General features: G+C 44.3%; 1 protein-coding gene across 5 annotated transcripts in view; it reads right to left on the bottom strand.

The window, feature by feature from the left end:
* Positions 1-3,519: 3,519 nt before the first annotated feature.
* Positions 3,520-19,376, bottom strand: part of CTCF (CCCTC-binding factor) — a 34,400-nt gene continuing 18,543 nt past the window's right edge. For 3 of the 5 annotated variants that reach the window (XM_058034201.1, XM_058034200.1, XM_058034198.1), the window contains 10 exons: positions 16,466-17,258; positions 15,667-15,837; positions 14,897-15,030; positions 13,503-13,623; positions 12,581-12,730; positions 11,119-11,279; positions 10,245-10,427; positions 9,716-9,851; positions 7,121-7,288; positions 3,520-6,100 (listed from right to left, as the gene is read on the bottom strand). In XM_058034201.1, the coding sequence (XP_057890184.1) occupies positions 5,919-6,100; positions 7,121-7,288; positions 9,716-9,851; positions 10,245-10,427; positions 11,119-11,279; positions 12,581-12,730; positions 13,503-13,623; positions 14,897-15,030; positions 15,667-15,837; positions 16,466-17,246 (2,187 nt within the window). In that variant the 5' untranslated portion in view covers positions 17,247-17,258 and the 3' untranslated portion in view covers positions 3,520-5,918. The remainder of the gene's footprint in view (positions 6,101-7,120; positions 7,289-9,715; positions 9,852-10,244; positions 10,428-11,118; positions 11,280-12,580; positions 12,731-13,502; positions 13,624-14,896; positions 15,031-15,666; positions 15,838-16,465; positions 17,259-19,376) is intronic. The other 2 variants (XM_058034202.1, XM_058034199.1) reach the window with 1 other exon arrangement.

Consider the following 19,376-nt stretch of genomic DNA (forward strand, 5'->3'; position numbering starts at 1 on the left):
GGGCGGCACTACCCAGCTTCCACCCTTCTCCTGCCGTGTGGAGGACATCCCTCCATGAACGGAGCGGGAGCATCTCCCCACAGCCCCAGCTTCCAGGGGGGAGGATCCGTGACCTCTCCCTATCACCTGAGGTGCTTCATGGGGACATATTCCTGCCTGGACATGGCCGGTGTGTAGGGTAAGGGCAAGTCAACCCTTCCCAGCACTGGGCAGCCAGCCCAGCTCCATCACCTTGCAATGGGAGCTAATGGAGATGGGCGAAGGTGCCCAGTGCAGGCTGCTCCCTGGAGGATGGATGGTGGTCCCCATTCCAGAACAGGAATGTTCCAGGCCTTCTGTCAAAGTGACAAAACTGCTGTCCCAAAGCAAAGGTGAGAAGCTTCAGGTGACCTCCTTGGAGCACATCAACCTGAGGACTGAACATATCAACCACTCCACTCATCCAGGAAGGTTTTGGACCAGGAAGTGCTCCTGTGTCCCATGACATGCTGCAGAGCTTCCCTGGACTCAGGATTTCCCACTGTTGGCTCAACGTGGCCCCATCAGAAACTCAGGAAAGGTGCTGGAGGGAGAGGCAGAGCTGCTCTGAGCCAGCAGCCTGAGTCCCTGTGACCAGCACCCACTGGGATGGATGGTGACAGCTGCCTTCTTCCCCTGAACTGCCCCTTTCTGACAAACTTCCAAGCTCCAGGCTGAAATCTGCCAACCAGGAGGTCACTGAGCTTTCCCAGAGGTCGAATCACTTGGGAGAAGGTGGTCCCTGGAAGGGATGGGTGAGTTTGCCCTCCTGCTACATCCACTCGGGGCCACAGTGCTTCTGAAACCACTTTCTGTGTGAGGGTGAAGGCAGGCAGCACCTCCTTGAGCCTCCTGAGCTACATCAGCAGAGGGATGAGCAGCAGCAGGATAAGGGACACAGTGCAGTCAGCAGTCACCAGCAGCAGTCCTGGCTGAATCCATGTTTTTTTCCAGGATAGAGAGGTCCAGGCTATTGGTATCTGAATTTCTAAAAGGGCACCATCTCCCAGCTTTGTCATGCAAAGATATTCAGGGCACAGAGGGAGCAGCTGTCCCCTTTCACGCATCAGAATGGCTTCTATAGAAGACTAGCAGCACAGAGGAGATATCCAGGCAACCTGCATCCAAAGTCCATTCCCCAAAATACTGGTTCCCACATGCTGGAACATTCTGAGCAGCAGCACAGCAGGACATGTACTCCAGGAGTGGGGCAGACATCCATGAGCACAGGTGTTCCTGCCTCTGTGCAAGCCCAGGCACACCAGGATGTCCAGAACAGCAAACCTCCTCTGGTCCAGCAGAGAACAGCAGCCCAAGCACCAGGGATGGCAGCCAGGCCAAGCCACTGGCAGAGGCAGCAATGCTCATTGGATCCATCCCAGCCCTGGCTTTCCACTCAGAGCCCAAAGCCCAGCTTTTCCAGCACTGATATCTGCTCTTGGGTTGAGCAGAATTGTTCTGTCCACATTCAGGCTTTGGATGCTGCCCTGGATGCGTGTCCTTGGCAGCAGGCTGGGATATTGATCTGCATCTCTCCAGAACAGCTCCTCTGAGGGCAAACCAGAAGCCTGCAAGAGGCACAAGCAGAGATCCCTGCCCAAGGCAGGAGCCTCAGCTCAAATCAAATAAAACCCAGTCTGCATAACAGAACCATTGACTGAGCAAGCACAGAGAAACCAGGTCAACTGAGCAGATAGCAAGGTAACACGCCAGGCTGGGGAAAAAGGGAGGATGGCCACAGGGTGACAGCTTCCATCCTCACTAAACCTCTCCTGGGGTGTGTGAAGAAAGTTCTAGAATCAGAGCACAATAAAAAAGTTGCTCAGAAATTGCTCCTCAGATCTGGGTTAAGGGCTAGGGTTATGCTTAGGGTTAGGATTGAGAGAGCCAAAGAGCCCAGAGCTCCAGGGACACTGGTGCTGGAAGAGGCAATTGCAAGGGCATTGCACAGGGGGATGTACCTGTGGCAGGCACCTGGCAGAGACTGGATGTTGCACATCTCACAACCTCTTGGATTGCCAGTGCCTGTGTCTGGTGGGGCTTGGCTAAAGGTGAGGCCACACCCTGCTCATCCCCAGACCACCCATACCCTGGCTGAGCTGTCAGTCATGGACTCCTGGTGTGGGCTGCTCACCTGGGCCCTGACTGACCAAGGCAGTGCCAGCCCAGGGGCGGGCACATAAAAGGCCTAAAGGATGGAGCATGAGGCCAGCACATGGTCAGAGCCCACAACCCTTCATGGAGTGGTGTTTCCTCAGACAAACACTACAGAGGCCACTCAGCACCAGCCACACCTGTGGTCTTTGCACAAATAAACCTCTCAGCTCTTGTTCTTTCAGCCTCCCATTAAGCTGTTCACACACAGCCACCTCCCCCAGCCATTCTGAATTCCAGGAGAGCTGCAGCGCCTGGTTTGGTGTCACCCATGTCTGGGTACAACAGCACAAGCTGCTGCACATGAACACTCACACAGACCAAGGGAGGTCTCTGCTGGAGCACGTGTGGCACCTCCTGGGGCCACCAGCTGAAACAAAGCCACTGCACCATCCTTCACACCCCACCTGTCAGCACCATGCTGAGCCACAGGGTTTAAGACATGATGGAATTTCTCCTTACAGATCCCAGGGACCCCTTTGGTTTTCCCACTCACCACAAAGCCTCCCTAGCTCCAGGCTTATGTAAAACCACCTCAGCACTGCCTCAGACTAAAAAAAAAATAATTTTTGGCTTCTGAGCACACAAGCCCCTTGCCCAGCTGGGAAAGCACTTGAGGATTTACCCATTTCTCAGCCAGACCTGACTTCTCACAGAAGCAGCCCTTACACCACCTCTCCCACCTGCTGCAACAAGGCTCCAGCCTGCTCAGGACTCCGAGCTTCCACCTCCAGGCAGGCTTTCCTTGGCAAGTCATGGAAGACCAGGGATAACGAGTCACCAAACACCTAGTGAAAGCCAGAACTAGCAATTCTTGTGCTTGGTTACAGTCTCCTGTAAAACAGTGCAAAATAAAGTAGTGCCATTTGCCAACAGTGACTCCCCTACCAGCAGTAGGAGGTTCTACCTGAACCTGCAGTGACTGCCAACAGCTGGCACCCTAAACTGCTGTCAAAGGCAATTAAAAAAACACACCACAGAAACTCCACCAATGTTTTCAGAATGAAATGGAAACAATATTCCTGTTAACTAAACCATCAGCTATAACCATTTAAAATCACAGTCAAAACAAACAGAAGTAACAACTACTCCCATGTTACTGCAAGCTCAAGCTGTCAACACCAACATTTGCATTTTACATCCTCCCTCCTCTACACACAGAGCAGCACACTCTGATTTAAGGTCATGGACAGGTACCTTGCATTTGGCATGGGGCAGAGGGAACACCAGCAGAGAGAAAGGAGCCAGTCCTGCTGACAGCATCCTTCTGGGAAGAGCAGCTTTTCCATCTGGAGATGGCTGCCAGGTCGCACCGTGGATGTACACAAAGAAAGCAGCCAGTGAGCACACGTGTTAATCCGTTATTATTTATTAGCTGTACAGCAGTATATTCTCCTTCCCAGCTTTCAAACCCCATTACATATTTTATAACAGTATTTTTTTTTCCCATGTTGGCTTCCTAAAATAATGAAAAATATCACACAGTACAGCTAAGTACAAAAATGCATCAACCTAGAGTCTGATAGCTAAACTGATAGCTCTCTTAAAAGCGATACATAGAAGAAAAATTTGTTTGAAATCAGCAAGACTGAGGCTCTATAAAAAGCTTACATATTTTAACATGTGACATTTTCATATACAGGCATCATTTGTATTTCACATTATTCCTTTTTTTGTCTTTATCAGAGATTCAAAAATTGTAGAATTACTGACCTATTAATAAAATTTCCTGGCCCAGGTTGAGGGCTGCAGTGACCCACTCATAAATCACCACTTTTGTCTTAACATAGGATTCATAAACACAAAATACAACTACAAGATAGAGCAAAGAAAATGTATTTGTGAAATTATAACTCAAAAAAGTTAATTATATGTTTCAAATTGGTTGGATGGTCACATCCAGAGGGCAGTGTCTACAGCTCAGACTCTGGATGGACAGCAGTGACTGGTGCCCCTCAGGGGTCCATACTGGGACCAGTGTTATTCACTATCACCGTTAATGGCATTGATGAAGGGATGGAGAACACCCTCAGCATGTTTGGGAACACCAAGCTTAGGGTGCAGGGCCATCCAGAGGGACCTGGCCCTTGGGAATCTCATGAGGCTTAACAAGAGCCAGTGCAAGGTGGTGCACCTGGATTGGGGCAACCCTTGGGATCAATCAGGGTGGGAATGAACAGACCCAGAGCAGCCCTGGGGAGAAGGACTTGGGGGAGCTGGTGGGAGAGACTGGACATGGCCCAGCTGTGTGTGCTGGGCTGCATCCAGAGCCCTGGGGGCAGCAGGAAGGGGGAATTCTGCCCCTCTGCCCCACTCAGGTGAGACCCCACCTGCAGTGCTGCATCCAGCTCTGGGGTCCCTGGGACAAGGAGGACATCGAGCTGTCAGGGCGAGTCCGGAGGAGGCCACAAACACGATTTGAGGGATGGAGCACCATTCCTATGAGGAAAGACTGAGAGAGCTGGAGTTATTCAGCCTGGAGAAGAGAAGGTTTTGGGATGACCTGATTGTGGCCTTACAGAACCTTGCAGGGATCTTACAAGAGTGCTGGAAAGGGACTTTTAGCAAGGGAATGGAGAGACAGGACAACAGGGAATGGCTTCAAACTGACACAGGGCAGGGTTAGATGGGCTATTAGGAAGAAATTCTTCCCTGTGAGGGTGGTGAGGCTCTGGAACAGGTTGTCCAGAGAAACTTACTGCCCCATCCCTGGAAGTGTTCAAGGCCAGGTTGGACAGAGCTTGGAGGAAGCTGGTCTAGTGAAAAGTGTCCCTGCCTGTGGCAGGGGGGTAGAACTAGATGATCTGTAAAAGTGCCTTCTAACCCAAGCCAGTCTAAGATTCTATAAAATACAATTTTTTTGTGCTTCAAAACCAGATTTCACATGTGGGTTTCTCTTGTTCTGCAAGCAATAGTTTGGGTACATATTTTCTCTACCTTATCAACAGCTTTTCCAACTTTTACACTCTATCAATTCTTTTGTCACTTAGTTTGAAAGGAATTAGAATACTGGGGTTTCTTTAAACTGCATTTTTGCATACCTCTTAATTAATGGAAAAAGATTAAAATGTAAAAAAAAAGTTATTTACAAGCTTGACCATTACAGAAATGCTTTGCAGAAAGCAAAGCATATTAAGGACAGAAACCAGTTGGAGCATGCCAAAACTACCATGTGCAGCCGACTTGGAGAACCGGAGCTACTCAGTGGGAGAAAGCAAAAACAAAAAAACAAAAAAACAAAAAAACAAAAAAACAACAAAAAAAAAAACCAAAAAAACATTTCAAAAGTCTAGAACCCTCCCAAGTCTGCATTTACAGTTAAAAACACTACTGAGAGAAGAGGCTCAAGGACTCTGGGAACTGGAAGGGCAAGTCCGGAGTGGTTTTCCACATACTCTAGTCAAGGCTTCCATTTTTGTATATTAAAACTTGGTGCATGTAAACACGGCCCTTGGACCAGCTTTACAATGCAGTTCAGAGCAAAACTAAATCAAGCATCTCAGAGGAAACCCTCAAGGACTCCAAAATATTTCCTAATGTTCCATGATCCTGTAATGCTAACATAAAACAGCAAGTTCTAGTTAAATCACATTCTAACATCGTTTTATTTCCCAGTATGTTTGGTAAAATGGTCTAAAATGATGCACTTCCCAAAGCCAAGAAAAAAGATTAAAAGGAAAAAAATAGATTTGAGCCGCTTAAACACAGCCCAGGCCAGTTCAGTCAGCCAACGTGGTCTTCCTCCATCACCGGTCCATCATGCTGAGAATCATCTCAGGGGTGAGGTCTCCATTGGGAGCTTCCACTACAGCAGGCTGAGCTTCCTCCTCTTCCTCTGCTGTTTCTGCATCAGGTTCTTTCTTCACTTCAACTATAATGTTTTCAATTTCACCAGTGTTCTGGTCTTCAACCTGAATGATTGCTGCAGCTGGAAGGGCAGACACAAAGGAGGAGAGGGAGAGAAACAGATTATTTTGCTGTTTCCAGAGCCAGCCTGCATGCCTCCAACAGGTCTTTGGTGAGACTATTCCAAGGCAAGGGAAGGTGAGGTCCACAGCAAGCACTGCCACATCAGTGGGGAGCAATTCAACCCACCTCACTCACCCAAGCATCAAGCATTTATTTTCTTGTCCCTTTATGAAGATGGGCCCCCAGTACCACAGCTCCAGTGTGCACTTTCATACCTTTCAAACACCTTTCAAACAATGGATTTCATAGAATAATAAATGAAATCAAACCCCATATCAATATATGGGCCTAAGACAAAACTTAAACTTCAGGGGAAAATAGTGATGACAAATTCAGCATTGAATGTTTCCAGAGAATAACCCCAGAGAGAAAACAGGCCACACTTGTATCACTGAGAAGACAGCCAAGCCACTGAGGAAGCCACCACCGCCTTAAAGGAACTGATTTCCCTTTCCCATCCTACTCTGAGTCTAAAATGTATTTACTTCGACTGTGCACAGTTACAATGTCTATTTCTAACTACATCCCTGTGGAGTTGAAACAACACCTGCACTGGTCCTTGCTCAGAACTAACAGCCTGAAGCAAGTTCAGTTGTGGCAATACCTGCAAAAGCCAGCCAGGTAAGAGCACCATGATGTTTTTACTGCCAGTTGTTTTCCCAAGGACTGTATGTCAGCAGAGACACCATAACTGGTACAAAAAGAAGTGAGCACTTTGCACAATTAGGAAATGAAACAATACTAAACAAACACAATGGCCTTTCTTTTCTAGCCTGGCCTGAAGTGGCCACGTTCCCTCGTAACCAGGAAACCTTTGCAACAAATTTCAAGGTGAGTTCTTAGCAATGCAGAGACAAGTACAGTTACCTACTTTTAAAATAATCTCATTTGCAGGGATCACATCTACAAGAATGGCCAAATCAAGGCAAAAGGTGCCCAAGCAAGCAGGGTAAGGTGAGAGCTTCAATCAGTGACTTACGCTGGGATTGTTTTGGTTGCGCAGCAGCTTTGCCTGGTGGTCTTCCTCTTCTTTTCTTACTGGGAGGTGGTGCAGGAGCCTCTTGCTCAACTTCTGGTTCAGCCTCAATTTCTACTGCTGTCTCCTCCTCATCTTCATTATCATCCAAATCTGGTTCAGCATTTTCCTCTGTAAGAAAGGATGTCAAATAAATCTTCAGTTTTAACCAGAATAAAACACATCCATCTACAGAGAAGCACCATCAAATCTCATCCAAAAGGGATGGATTTGAGGGATCAGCTCTGAGAAAGAAGGCAAGTAAGGCCTTTGTTCAGAAGCTGTTGCCACAGACTGTTAATCTGTTACCCTCACTTAGAGAGAACAAGCTGTGCTTCAGAAAGCAAAAGGTAATTTAATTATGTTAGATAATATGGTAAAAGCTACTCTGCACATGCACAAAGGAGCTCAGAGACAACAGCACAAGGATGACCAAATAACACATGGCTGGACTACTCCCAAGCCCATCAGAGGGTCCAACAGCCCATCCAAGTCCCACCTGAACAACACAGAGGAGCACAGCATTGCTCAATGGAAGGTGGGAGCCCAAATTCACAGCTTCTGAGGAACAAACTTCTTGTCCAGGACACTCCCAGAAGAGCCACCAGATGTGAAACCCATCCCAGTCATGGGAAACAGCTCTTGAGATCACCTTTGGTACTATGGGGAGTTAGGGAATTCCTGGTTGGGACACAATGGGATGCAGGAGGAAGGCCATTTTGGATCACACAGGACTATTTGCAGGATGTTAACAGGGGGGATGAGCTGATTTCAAGAAGTATGGGAAAAATAGAAGGGCAAAAGGATAAAAGAGGTAGATCCCATGTAAATTGCTGTGGCAGCCATTCCAGGATCTCTGTGAAACAGGAGAACCCCAACAGGCATCCAAGAGCCAGCCTCCTACCCCTCAAGCTCTACACTTCATTCTTCACAACACTCTTTAAACCTAATAGATGAGGACCATCAGCATGTTCAGAATGCTCTGACAAACCCAGAGCAGACAAAAAGCAGTGAGAGATGTCAAAGAGAACAATATTGTTTGGACAGCAAAATGATTGCCCTTAAATTTGTACGGCTGTTCACTACAGGAGTAGCTTCACTCAAGAATACAAGGGCCACAAGGATACTCCCTTTTATCTGACTAAAGGGAAAAACCCCAGCTCACACTGGGGCATGTACAAGCTGCATGATTTTACAATCACTCAAAGGATTCCCCTCATGAGGGATTTATTGACTGGATTTCTCAGGTATTTAGTAGTTGCCACACCTCATGAAACTGCAGAAATCCAAAAAAACCACAACAGTGAATAATGCAATTCCTCAAGCAAGTGATTAGCACATCTTTCTTACAGCTACTCAGCTCTCATTGGTCAATTCTTCATATCTATCAAATGACTTCTGAGGTCAACCCACACTTGCCACTTCCACTGAAGCTGAAGGGACTCCCTCAGCACAGAGCCTGGCATCATTCACTGCATATCATCAGCTCATTAAAAAGCCTGACTTTTGACAAGCTTACCCTACAAAAAACTGTTTTAAACTCAGACCAAACCAACTAAATAAAATATGAGTTTTCAGAACAGGCTGAACTCTCAGGAAGACTTCAAATCAGATAGTAAGAATGCCATACTCCAGAATGCCACATTTTGAATTACCTTCCATCAATTATTTTTCCCTGCCTCCATTACCTTTTCATGTTTAAATGCACCATTAGTTACATGTGCTTAATTCACCTAATACATTTTTCTGAAGATCTATACAAACATGAGTTTAAGCATCAATTTCTATAGTTTTTGAATCAAGGTTTGCAAATCATTTGATCATACCCAACCTAAAACTTGCTTGCCATGTGAGATTTTCAGATATGCATTGTCTAGCCAGAAATATCCCTGTTCCCCCAACCTACACCCCTTGATTAATTAGATAAAGCACTCCAGATAAAAGACTAATCAGCAACATTCCTTCTGCAAAATCATTTTTGAACTGGTTGGTCTTGAGACTCTACTTGGCTCTTCCTGTTGAAGACATGATGAAGTTTTTCCTCTGCCAGGAGACAGGAGTAGGACTGAGTTTTTCCTTCACACACAGTATTAATCTCCACCACTCCCTTGGATGTTGCCAGCCTTTCTCCACAAAAGTAGCCAAACTATTCAGTGGTGGAGTTGTCTTGACATGCCACCCAGTAATGCTGAAGAATGATCAAGCAACATTTCATAGCAACGCACTGCAGAACCACACAGCCTCTTTTGGACTCCAAAAAAAATCACCAGAGAGTTTCCCACACAGGCAAGGCAGGAGTGGCACAGCTGACACAAGGGGTGTCAGACAGTGTTTTTAAACTACTGTCTTGGAACAGGCCTGGGACAGCAGGCTCTATATTATCCCTCACAGGCAATACATCTTTCTCTACTTGGCCATGTATCACCATATTCTGTGTTTGCCAACCAGACAAGACTTTTTCAAGTGCCAGAAGAAACTTGCAGAACTGGCACACCAGCAGCTAACACACACAGTGAATCACAGACCTGTAACTCTCAGAAGGTACTGAGCTGCTCTTACCACTATCAGAAGAATCTTCTTTCTTAGAACGCATCTTTCTCTTTCGGCCACGTTTGCCTTTCTTTGTCTCTCCTCCATTCTCTCCTTCCCCACCATCTAGGCCAGAGCAGTTATCAGCATGTCTGGCCATTGTGTTCTACTCAGTGAAAGATCAAAAACACAAGAAAAGTTAAAACATGCATTGAATTCAAGATCAGACATTCTGGCTCTATATTTTCAAACACATTTCTGGTAACTATTCCTTTTTCTTTTTAAAGAGAGATTCTTTAGGGGAAATGGGTACATTCATTAGCTTTAGGAATGAAGTTGCATTTCCACGTTGCTCATGATGTGAACACTAATGTTTGTTGGTACCAATTCTCAATTCTCTCTGCTCTCTTTCCCTCTTAAAGAGAAGGGCTCTATTACAAGATTCATATTTTACCCTGTACCTCACCCATCTTTCCTTTTGGGTAAACATTTCCCTCCCCTTGACTAAAAAAGCCTGATTCCACCCCAAGCCTCCCCAGTTCAAAGCATATTCCCTTACCCTGCGAGTGAATGTTTTGCCACACTTGGAGCAGACAAAGGCAGCAGGGACAAAGTTGGGGTCGTGGTATCTCTTGAAGTGCATGTCCAGGAGCTGCTTCTGGCGGAAGGTTTTATCACAATGGCTACAGGCATAAGGCTTTTCTCCAGTATGGGTCCGTTTGTGCATGACCATGTGCCGCTCCTGGCACGGACAGGGAAAATGGAAACTTGTGTCAATGGATACAGAAAAGTGAATTTTCAGCTAAAACAAGGCCAACATTTTATGGTTAATATCAGGAAAAGAATGATTCCACAGCAATGCAAGAACATCTTGATTGATGGCATATTCAGTCCTAGCTCTTCCCATCCTATACGGACTCTTATTCTTTGGTTAAGGGGTACATCAAGGTTATGAATTAGAAGGTTTTTCTCTACAGGACAGAATCACACCAAGAAAAGGCCACTTTTAGTCTCCTTTACACCCTTCAAAAAATTTAGAGAGCTAATTTGATCCTGACAGCTGGTTGTTGCCCTGTTTTTTTAAGTTCTTCTAAGCCTTCTGATGTTTACATTCTTGTAATGAACTTTCTTGCACACTTCATGTAAATAACTTATTGTTTTGTATTCTTTTATGGAGGAGGAGAAATTTGATGGACTGTTGGTTTGTCCAGTGTCATTGGAGAGGTGGCACTGTCGTCCTCCAATCCAGTCACTTCTGGAAATCTATAAATGTTGGGAGTCAGAATTAAACTTTCCCTCTCTTTTACCTTGGAGAGTCCAGTGTCCACATTGTTTTTATTTCAAGCGACATCTGGTCATAACTAAAAGCTAAGATTTCCATCCTATACCTTCAGCTCCTGTCCTAACACTCTTAAGGGGTGCCCCCAGCTTACCTGTCTGCAGGCATAATCACACTGGTCACACTTGAAGCGCTTCTCATTCTTGTGGGACTTTTGATGCTGGATGAGGGCATACCTCTCATGGAACACAGCGTCACAGTAGCGACACTTCTTGCCCTGCTCAATGTAGGAATGCTGCTTCCGCAAGTGCACACCTACAGGAAAAAAAATCAAAAGCTTTCACCACCGTGGCTTTCCAAGCATGAAAGATGAGCCCATGGTCCTTCAGTGATCCTCCCAAGCTCAGCCAAAACAGTGGAATTTAGGATTCAACTAAAAACCTGAAGGACTCACAAGTAAAACCAACTAGAACCATTTCTAGACAGAAAGAGCTCTCAGAAAAACTCCATTAAGATTTTCCACAGATTTGGTTATTATTGCAATCTGTGCTGATTCAGGATACTTGAATTTGATGACACATGACTGTCAAACTAAAGTGTTGTGGACTGTTATTTTTAAGACTAACTTGAATTGCCTGGATACAGCCAGAAGCCAGGTAATTCAGTGGGGGGAAACAGGATTTTCTGCAGGATTAGAAGTCAGAGTGACAGGACTAGAAGGCAACAGGGATACCAGCAGATAATCCCCAAAAGGTTTTAGTCACTTCTTTAAAATCCTCCAACTAAGAGCATACCACAGCTGCACGAGGTAGCTTAGGGTAGATTAAAGCATTATTAGAAGAAAAATTCTTCATAGCTAACATCAGTTTTCCTCTGTTGTAAATCAGCTTGTTTGCTCCTGACATCAACTGACTGCCTTTCTCTCAAACTGCCTCTCACTGTAGCACTTGTCTTTACTGGAAGAGAGCCTGCCTTCCCATTACTTGGGTGATAATTCTGTTTAAAGACAGAAAGTTCTGCCAAATCGTGGCTTCTTCCTTTCCCTCAGCTGCTCTGGGCACAATATTGTTTGTCACCTTCTAGAAACATAAGAGCTTGCCTGCTGGAATCACACTGGGTACTGCTCACTAGATCAGCAATGTCCTACTGCAAGGACTCAGGGCTTTTTTGAGCACACAGCTCCAAATCCAGGAAAGTTAAATACTTGCTCTAATTCAAATCTTTTAACTTGATGAAAATATCTCTGCACGAAACAAGGGCCTCCAATGTGCAGGAGGTTAAGTCACGTGATCTTGCTTTTTAGATCCCAATCCTTATGCTATTGAAATCTCAATCCAAGTTCAATAAATGCCTTCCATCTATGGGCAAACAGTAACTTACCTTGTATGCTTGGAAAAAAAAAACAACCAAATAATGAGAAGAAACTGAAAATTGTTTTAACTTGCAGCAGCTATAAGCTAAAGGTGTGTTTTACCAGCCCCGTATGTGAAGTTGTGCTTTATGCTGCGCAGTTACCAGACGGGGTATTTGGGTTAAAAGAGCAGTTGGGTTATTTGAACTCTAATTCTGGGAAGCTTTGTACCATCAGTAAATGGCCACATTTGGGAGACACATACCCAAGTCACTCTTTCTCGCTATAACAGTATCACAGTGAGGACAGTGGAATTTGGCCACATTCTCCGTGTGCTTCTGCAAAATGTGCATCTTCATGGTACCGCTCTGAGTGAAGCGAGCATGGCAGATGTAACATTCATATGGCTTCTCTCCTTCAGGAGCAAAAGGAAAAAATAGAACAAGTACTTTTATTAAAAAGAAATCTCACCAAGAATCCCCAAACAACCTCCCAGAAAACTTGCAACACACAGAAATTGTAATTCTACAAAGTGCTCAATAACATCTTTCTCTGCAAGTTCTAGCTCCACTAAGTGTCTTTCCACCAAGAAACTAAAGTTCAATTCTTAAGGAAGTTAAATTATTCTTACTCTGAGAAATACAGGCAAGACCTACATGCTGACAGAAGAGAACAAGTGATATCAGATTTTTTGGGGTGGAGATTCTGATTTTCATGTATACATAAAAGGGCATGTTTCTCCCCATCAATTTTAGCAATATGATTAATTTGGCACTGCAGTAACATTCTGTGCTAAAATCATCCCTATTTATATTGAAGAAAAAATTAGCATCTTTATGAACTAACATGCATGAGATGCTTTTAAAAATGCACTGAAGCATGAAACTACAAATGGCTCTACTCTTCAGCTGGAACAGAGCAAACAGAAGTTTCTTCTGTTTATAATAGAGATGCCTGCATTTTATCACCTCACAGTCAAACTAGAAATCAGAATCCACCAAGCTCATTTCTCGGTGAAGTAATTTAACCTGGTTCTAAATTTACAAGTGCTCACAAAACATGGTGCATTCTCTTCAGCTACACTTTATAAAGGTTTTATATTAAACTACACATTAGTATTTGTTTCCTGTGTGTCAGCAACACTGTAGCCCCAGCACTCTGACACTAAGAGAACACAGAATCAGTACCGGAGTGGGTCCTCATGTGCCTCTTCAGTTTGTAGGTGTCTCTGCTGGCATAGCTGCACAGGCTGCACTGGAACGGGCGCTCCCCGGTGTGCGAGCGGATGTGGCGTTTCAATTTGCTAACCTGCAAGCCAAGGGCAACACTCAAGTTAGCACAGATGAGCAGGCCAGATTGCCAAAAGCACAAGAAACCAGTCAAGAGTTTAAAGCAGTTTAGGCACAAAACCAAACAAGCACATTTCAGTGCCATTTTCCCATTGCTCCTGCCCACTCTACCTTGCCTCCCAGCTTCACTCCAAGTCTTGCCTGATGCTTGTTCCCACACTCAATGAGGCCTTTAGACTCTGTGCTCACCTTACTGTTATTGATCATCTCAGCATCTGAAGACCCTCTAAAATTTTAAAATATCCTGGAGAGACTCAGGGAAATGATGTGGGGAAGCTTAATTCTTTTCTCCTCCTGCTTTTATTTAGAAGGTACAAACCCAGCTCAAAGCAAGAACACCAACGGTATGGCATTTTCTACCCCAGCCTGATCATGCTGCTTAATCACCAACTTGTGCCTACAAAAAGCAGCATGACCTCATAAGGACCAACTTGGTTATTCTTTCCTAATTTATACTATGAAAACCTCTGCAACATAACTTATTCAGCACTCAAACCACAGGACCTGAAGTGACAGCACTGCAGGCATAGCGTGGGCTGAAAAAAAAAAAACTTGAAGCCCCTATATAAGCTCTCCCACTGTAGCCTTCTTCCACTGCAGACACCCCAATTTTTAAAAATTATGTAGCTTGTCATCTGGCTCATATTTCCTTTCACAGTATAAAAGCTGTCCTATAAAATATCTAACAATACTGCATGGAGGGAAGGCATTCAAGAATGTCTAATCTGCTCAGGCAAATTAAGTATCATCTAACATTAGCAAAGCTGCTTTTCACCAATACTGAGACAAAGGCTCATTAGTTTTAGCTACAGACACCTTCATGGCATAAACAGATGATGTGCAGAATGCATGTTTCTAAAATGGGAGAGCACTGTGGACTGAAAGGACATCCCACTGCAGCAGGAAATGTCTGTCTCCTTCAACACAAAGAACACTACAATTCCTGCAATCAGCTTAAAGGACAAATCATTTAAGAAACTTGACAACTATTGTTTCCAAAGAGGAAATGGGTATCACCTAGAATTTCTGCAAGTGATCTCAAACTGCTTTCTGATTCACTGAGGAAACCCCACCATTTGCTTCCAAGAGCAGCCCTGATTTATAATTTCTTTTTCCCAGAGCCTTTCAACCAAATGGCCAGAGAGGAAATGCCTAGAACAGAGTTTGTAACAGATGGTGAACAAGCTTTGAAGTGCACAAGGAAGCAGTCAGCACTGTAACAAGTCCCATACCTCCACACTGGCATAGTCACACATGGAACATTTGAACGGTTTCTCGTGGGTGTGTTTGTAGCGGCGATGCCGAACCAACTCTCCACTGGTCACAAAGGCCATGTCGCAGTCTGGGCACTTGTGAGGGCGAGTACCTGATGGTGTGCAGCAAGACAGGAAGACAGTGACAAAGAGATTTAATGACAAAAGAAAATACAAGGCAGCACTGGTTGTGGATTTTTTAAAAATTTTTTTGTTTTGAAGTGAATTAGCAAGATTGTTTTCATGTTCTGAAAGATTAAATTAGAGCAACAGAATGCACAAAAGTCAGAGGTTTTGTATAAATAACTAATAGATTTAAGATCTTAGAGAATTAATATCCTTTCAGTGAGGAAATAGACTCCTTTATTTTTGTACCACTTGGTTGTTTACACATTAGAAACCAGCCAGTCAGATGTAAGTTCAATAAGCAGAGAAAATGAGGAATTATAAATTATACTCGTTTTTGGCAGTAAGGCACAACAAGCTGAAAACATGAGGGCTGATGCCCAAGGCAAAGAGAACATTTCTATAACTTCAGGTAACTTGAGATCAAGCCCAGGATTGATTTTGTACCTGTGAACAGGATAAGCTCTGCATGTGATCTGACCAGGCAGAAAACAACTACGCCATTTCCTCTTTTTTACCTTGCTCCATAAGAGAAAGTAGGAAAACAAGAAGGGTCTACCTTCAACTTTGTTCTGATGGCAGAGCAGACCCTATAAACACAATGCACGCAAAACCAAGAGTACCTGTGTGAGTGTTGAGGTGGTTCCTCAGCAATGTGACTGTCCTGAAAGCCCTGCCACAGAGATGGCACTTGTGTGGTCTTTCATCGGTGTGGCTTTTCATGTGGCGGTCCAGGTTGGAACGACGAGGACAAGTGTAACTGCACAGCTCACACTGGAATGTCTTCTTTACACCTGGTCATGAAGGAAACCATCTTTAGTGTTTGACAGTAGCGTGATCCACTGTGTAATACAAGAGGAAAGATTCTTGGAGGTATAAGTACTGCAAGGAACCACCATGCACCACTAAATCCAACTGCATTGCCTGTGGCTGGTTTGGATTAAATTTTCACTGGTAAGCCAGGACTTAATGTTCCTTCTGCACTCTAAAAAGGGTTCCTTAACTTACAGTTTTAACAAAAATCAAACACACTTATTACTGTATTTTGCACCATCTACCTTACCCAGCAATTGGTTATGAAAAAGCCCACAAAATTAATTATACCATTGGCTCCTGATGTAAAATATGCACAGAAACTGTTACATGTACAGTACAGCAAAGAGAACAATCTTTTCAGTCACAGTTGTATGAGAATATGAATGCCACAGTATCATACTTGTGGAAAATGATCTCCCTGACAGCCTACAGAGAGAAGGGAGGTGTGCCCCAGAAACACTGCAGTCAAGCATTATTAGACTGTGAGCAAGCAGCATTGGGCATGTCTGCTCTCCTCCCACTTGCACATATTCATTTGCTTCAGTCACACTGCAATCACCACAACAAAAGCATTTTTAAAAATCCATTTGCAGATGGGGAACTTACCTTTCTTTTTAATTTTTGTTGGTTTTGGTGGCTTCATATTGCCCACCACCTTTTCTGCATTAACCTCGGACAACAAACCCTCCTGCTGCTCCTCTTCAAAGTCATATACAGAGACATCCACATCTTTGCCTTCCTCAGTGTAGCGAAGCTTACTCTTTTTGTTTTTCTTTGTTTTTTTGGCTGGTGGCTGATAGTCTGGATCTTTTTGCCAATTGGGATCTTCCTGTGGCTGAAGTTCACCTTGTTCCAGTGTCTCCACCTCACCGTTTGCACCCACTTTCACAACTTGGAAGCCTTCTGGTAAAGGGAGGGTGTGACAGATCATGGGCTCCCCCTCCTGCAGGCCTCCTTTGGAAACCTCATTTTCATAAGCTCCCTGCAGTTCTTCCACAGACGTGGTGGCAACAGGTACAGTCACTGGTACAGGTACTTGGACCAGCTGAAGCTCACCAAGGTTTATAGGCTGCTCTTCCATATTAACAACCTGAAGTGTTATGATCTGTGTGTCATCCACAGTAGCCTCAGTTTCTTGAGACACTGCACCTTCCATTACTTCGGTCTTCATCTGAAGAAGAGTTGGATCCAGCTGATCCATCATCACCATCTGCACCCCACTGCTGACATCCTGCACCACTTCACTTCCATCTGCTTGGTTTGGTGGTATGTGACAAGCATCATCCTCTTGCCCACCTTCACGGCGTCTTTGATAGGTTTTCCTCTCTTTTCCCTTAATGAAAGTTTCTGATTCCTCCACAATAGCGTCAACTGCCTCACCTTCCATTTCACCTTCCTGCTGTAAAAACAAGAGAATGAATGCTGCACACCATCCAATGTATTTAACAACTGCACAAACCCCACAGAAGGACAAGTTGCCCAACTGGAAACACCCAACCGATCCCAATCATATTCAGAAAACAGGAGGTGAGAGCTGTAGTTCTCCACAAGCCCATCACACTGCAAACCAAGGCAATCACAAAACGCTGCCTGCAGTGAGACAACTGTATCAGCTTCTTGGAGAGGAAGGAAAGCAAGGAAGAGAGATTAAGTGATACACATGTCCCTGTTTCTCAAAGACCACAAATCCCACCAGCAAGATGCACAGCAGTATTATTCCTTACTGAGCTTGTTTAATCATTTCACGTAACTTAGCAATATCAGAGGCAGACTCTGCTATAAATTTTAAAGGTACAAAAATTACCACACTGTTAAAAACAAAAAGCCAACCTTAAAGAAAGTGTTACATTTGAGAACTGCAGAACTTTTCCAGGAAAAGGCACTAAGAATTAAGCACAAGAACATAAGCTGCATTTATTTAATATTAAACTACTATTACTTCAAGTCTAAACTCCTCTGAACAACATAAGGACATAAAGGAGTTAGGCAAATATGTCTCTTGTCACCAGCCTGGAGTTCAACTCCTGCTCCCACCTCTGGCACTGCTGGGCCCTGAGTGGATCTCAAGATGCACTGTGCATCCCTCCTTGGCTGAATGAGCCATAGCAGGAGACACAGGTAAAATCTTATTTCAGTGTAAATGATGTGGACTCTGAGCTGGGTGGACTCGTAAGGATCTCATGACACCTGTATTAAATCTATCCATACTGTCACAAACAAACAACACCACAGAAGCTCAGCATTTTTGTGGGCCTGAGCTGTAACTGACAGTAGCTGCATGCAAGCATGACACTGAGATTTTGTGCCTCCTCAGATCACCCACTGCTCTTCACTGCAGTTGGGGAAAAATATTAAACTCCTGTATTCTCATTTTGCAGGAAGGTTGTTTCAAGAGTAATAAGAGCTAAAATTAATTATCATTTTGCAGCTTTTTCCCAATGAAAGGAATAAGATTATAGTAAAGGAGCATTTTGTAAGTCCGTCTCTATTCCAGGTGGTTTACTTTGTAAAAATAAAGTGGTCCCCAACCACACCAAACACCTTCCCTGCATCAGGATACCATTTCTTATACCCCTCATTAAGCATTAAAAAGTACCAAGGTCAATTTTGGATACGAAGAAAGTGACAAAAAAACCAGCTTCCTTACTAAGCCTGTGAAAAATTCCTGAATCCAGTTCCAGATTTGCTAAGAGACTTCTGTATTTTCCCATTAGACTGACTGGCCTCTCAGACCAGCTAAGTGAATTAATATAAATATTTAATCTCCATTGCTAACTCAACACTTTAAAATCCCCATACTACTTTCAAATATCTATGTTTAATCTTGTGTACTCAATTTTGATTTGACACAAGACATAAACATGAAGCACAGCTATCAAGTCTCCATCAGCTTTAAAAATTACAAGATAAATAATTGCGATTCTTTTTAGAGAGTTCTTGCTGTTACTCTACTGTCTTTTCTAGTATCATCCACTTCTGCTGTAAAAACAATACAGCTCATCTTGTTCTTCAGCCTGCCCAGACAAGGGACATAAATTAGCGTGGTGCCTTGACACCGGTGATGTCGTGGGCAGCCACAGTCTCCAGAGGGCACCAGATCCCCAGGAATAGCGACATATGGCTTCGTGCACACTCCCCGCAGGGATCCCGCCTCTCCTCTCCTTCACCACCCGTCAGCTTTTCAAGTCGGAGCAAATCCATATGGACAAACAGCTGAAGTACACCAGATGATGTAAGTACTTAACACCAGACAGCAGGCAATCAGAACAGAGCAGGTCTTTGGCCTACAGCAACTGCAAAAGTGTTTTACAATTATCTTAGGTATTTGCAGAGAGAAGAGAAGGCTGTCCAGGTGACCAAAAGTGTCTGAACAAAAAAAGGACGTAGCTAAATAACACATAAAAATGTAGTCAATGGGCAAGGAAGTAACAATAAAATATGTAAGATGGAGGGGAAAAATGGCAAAAGTCCATCTACAAAGCTAATGCAACTTTGGTGCTGAGCAGAGGTTTGCAAC

Source organism: Melospiza georgiana, chromosome 14 (assembly GCF_028018845.1).
Source record: "Melospiza georgiana isolate bMelGeo1 chromosome 14, bMelGeo1.pri, whole genome shotgun sequence".
Lineage (NCBI taxonomy): Eukaryota > Metazoa > Chordata > Aves > Passeriformes > Passerellidae > Melospiza > Melospiza georgiana.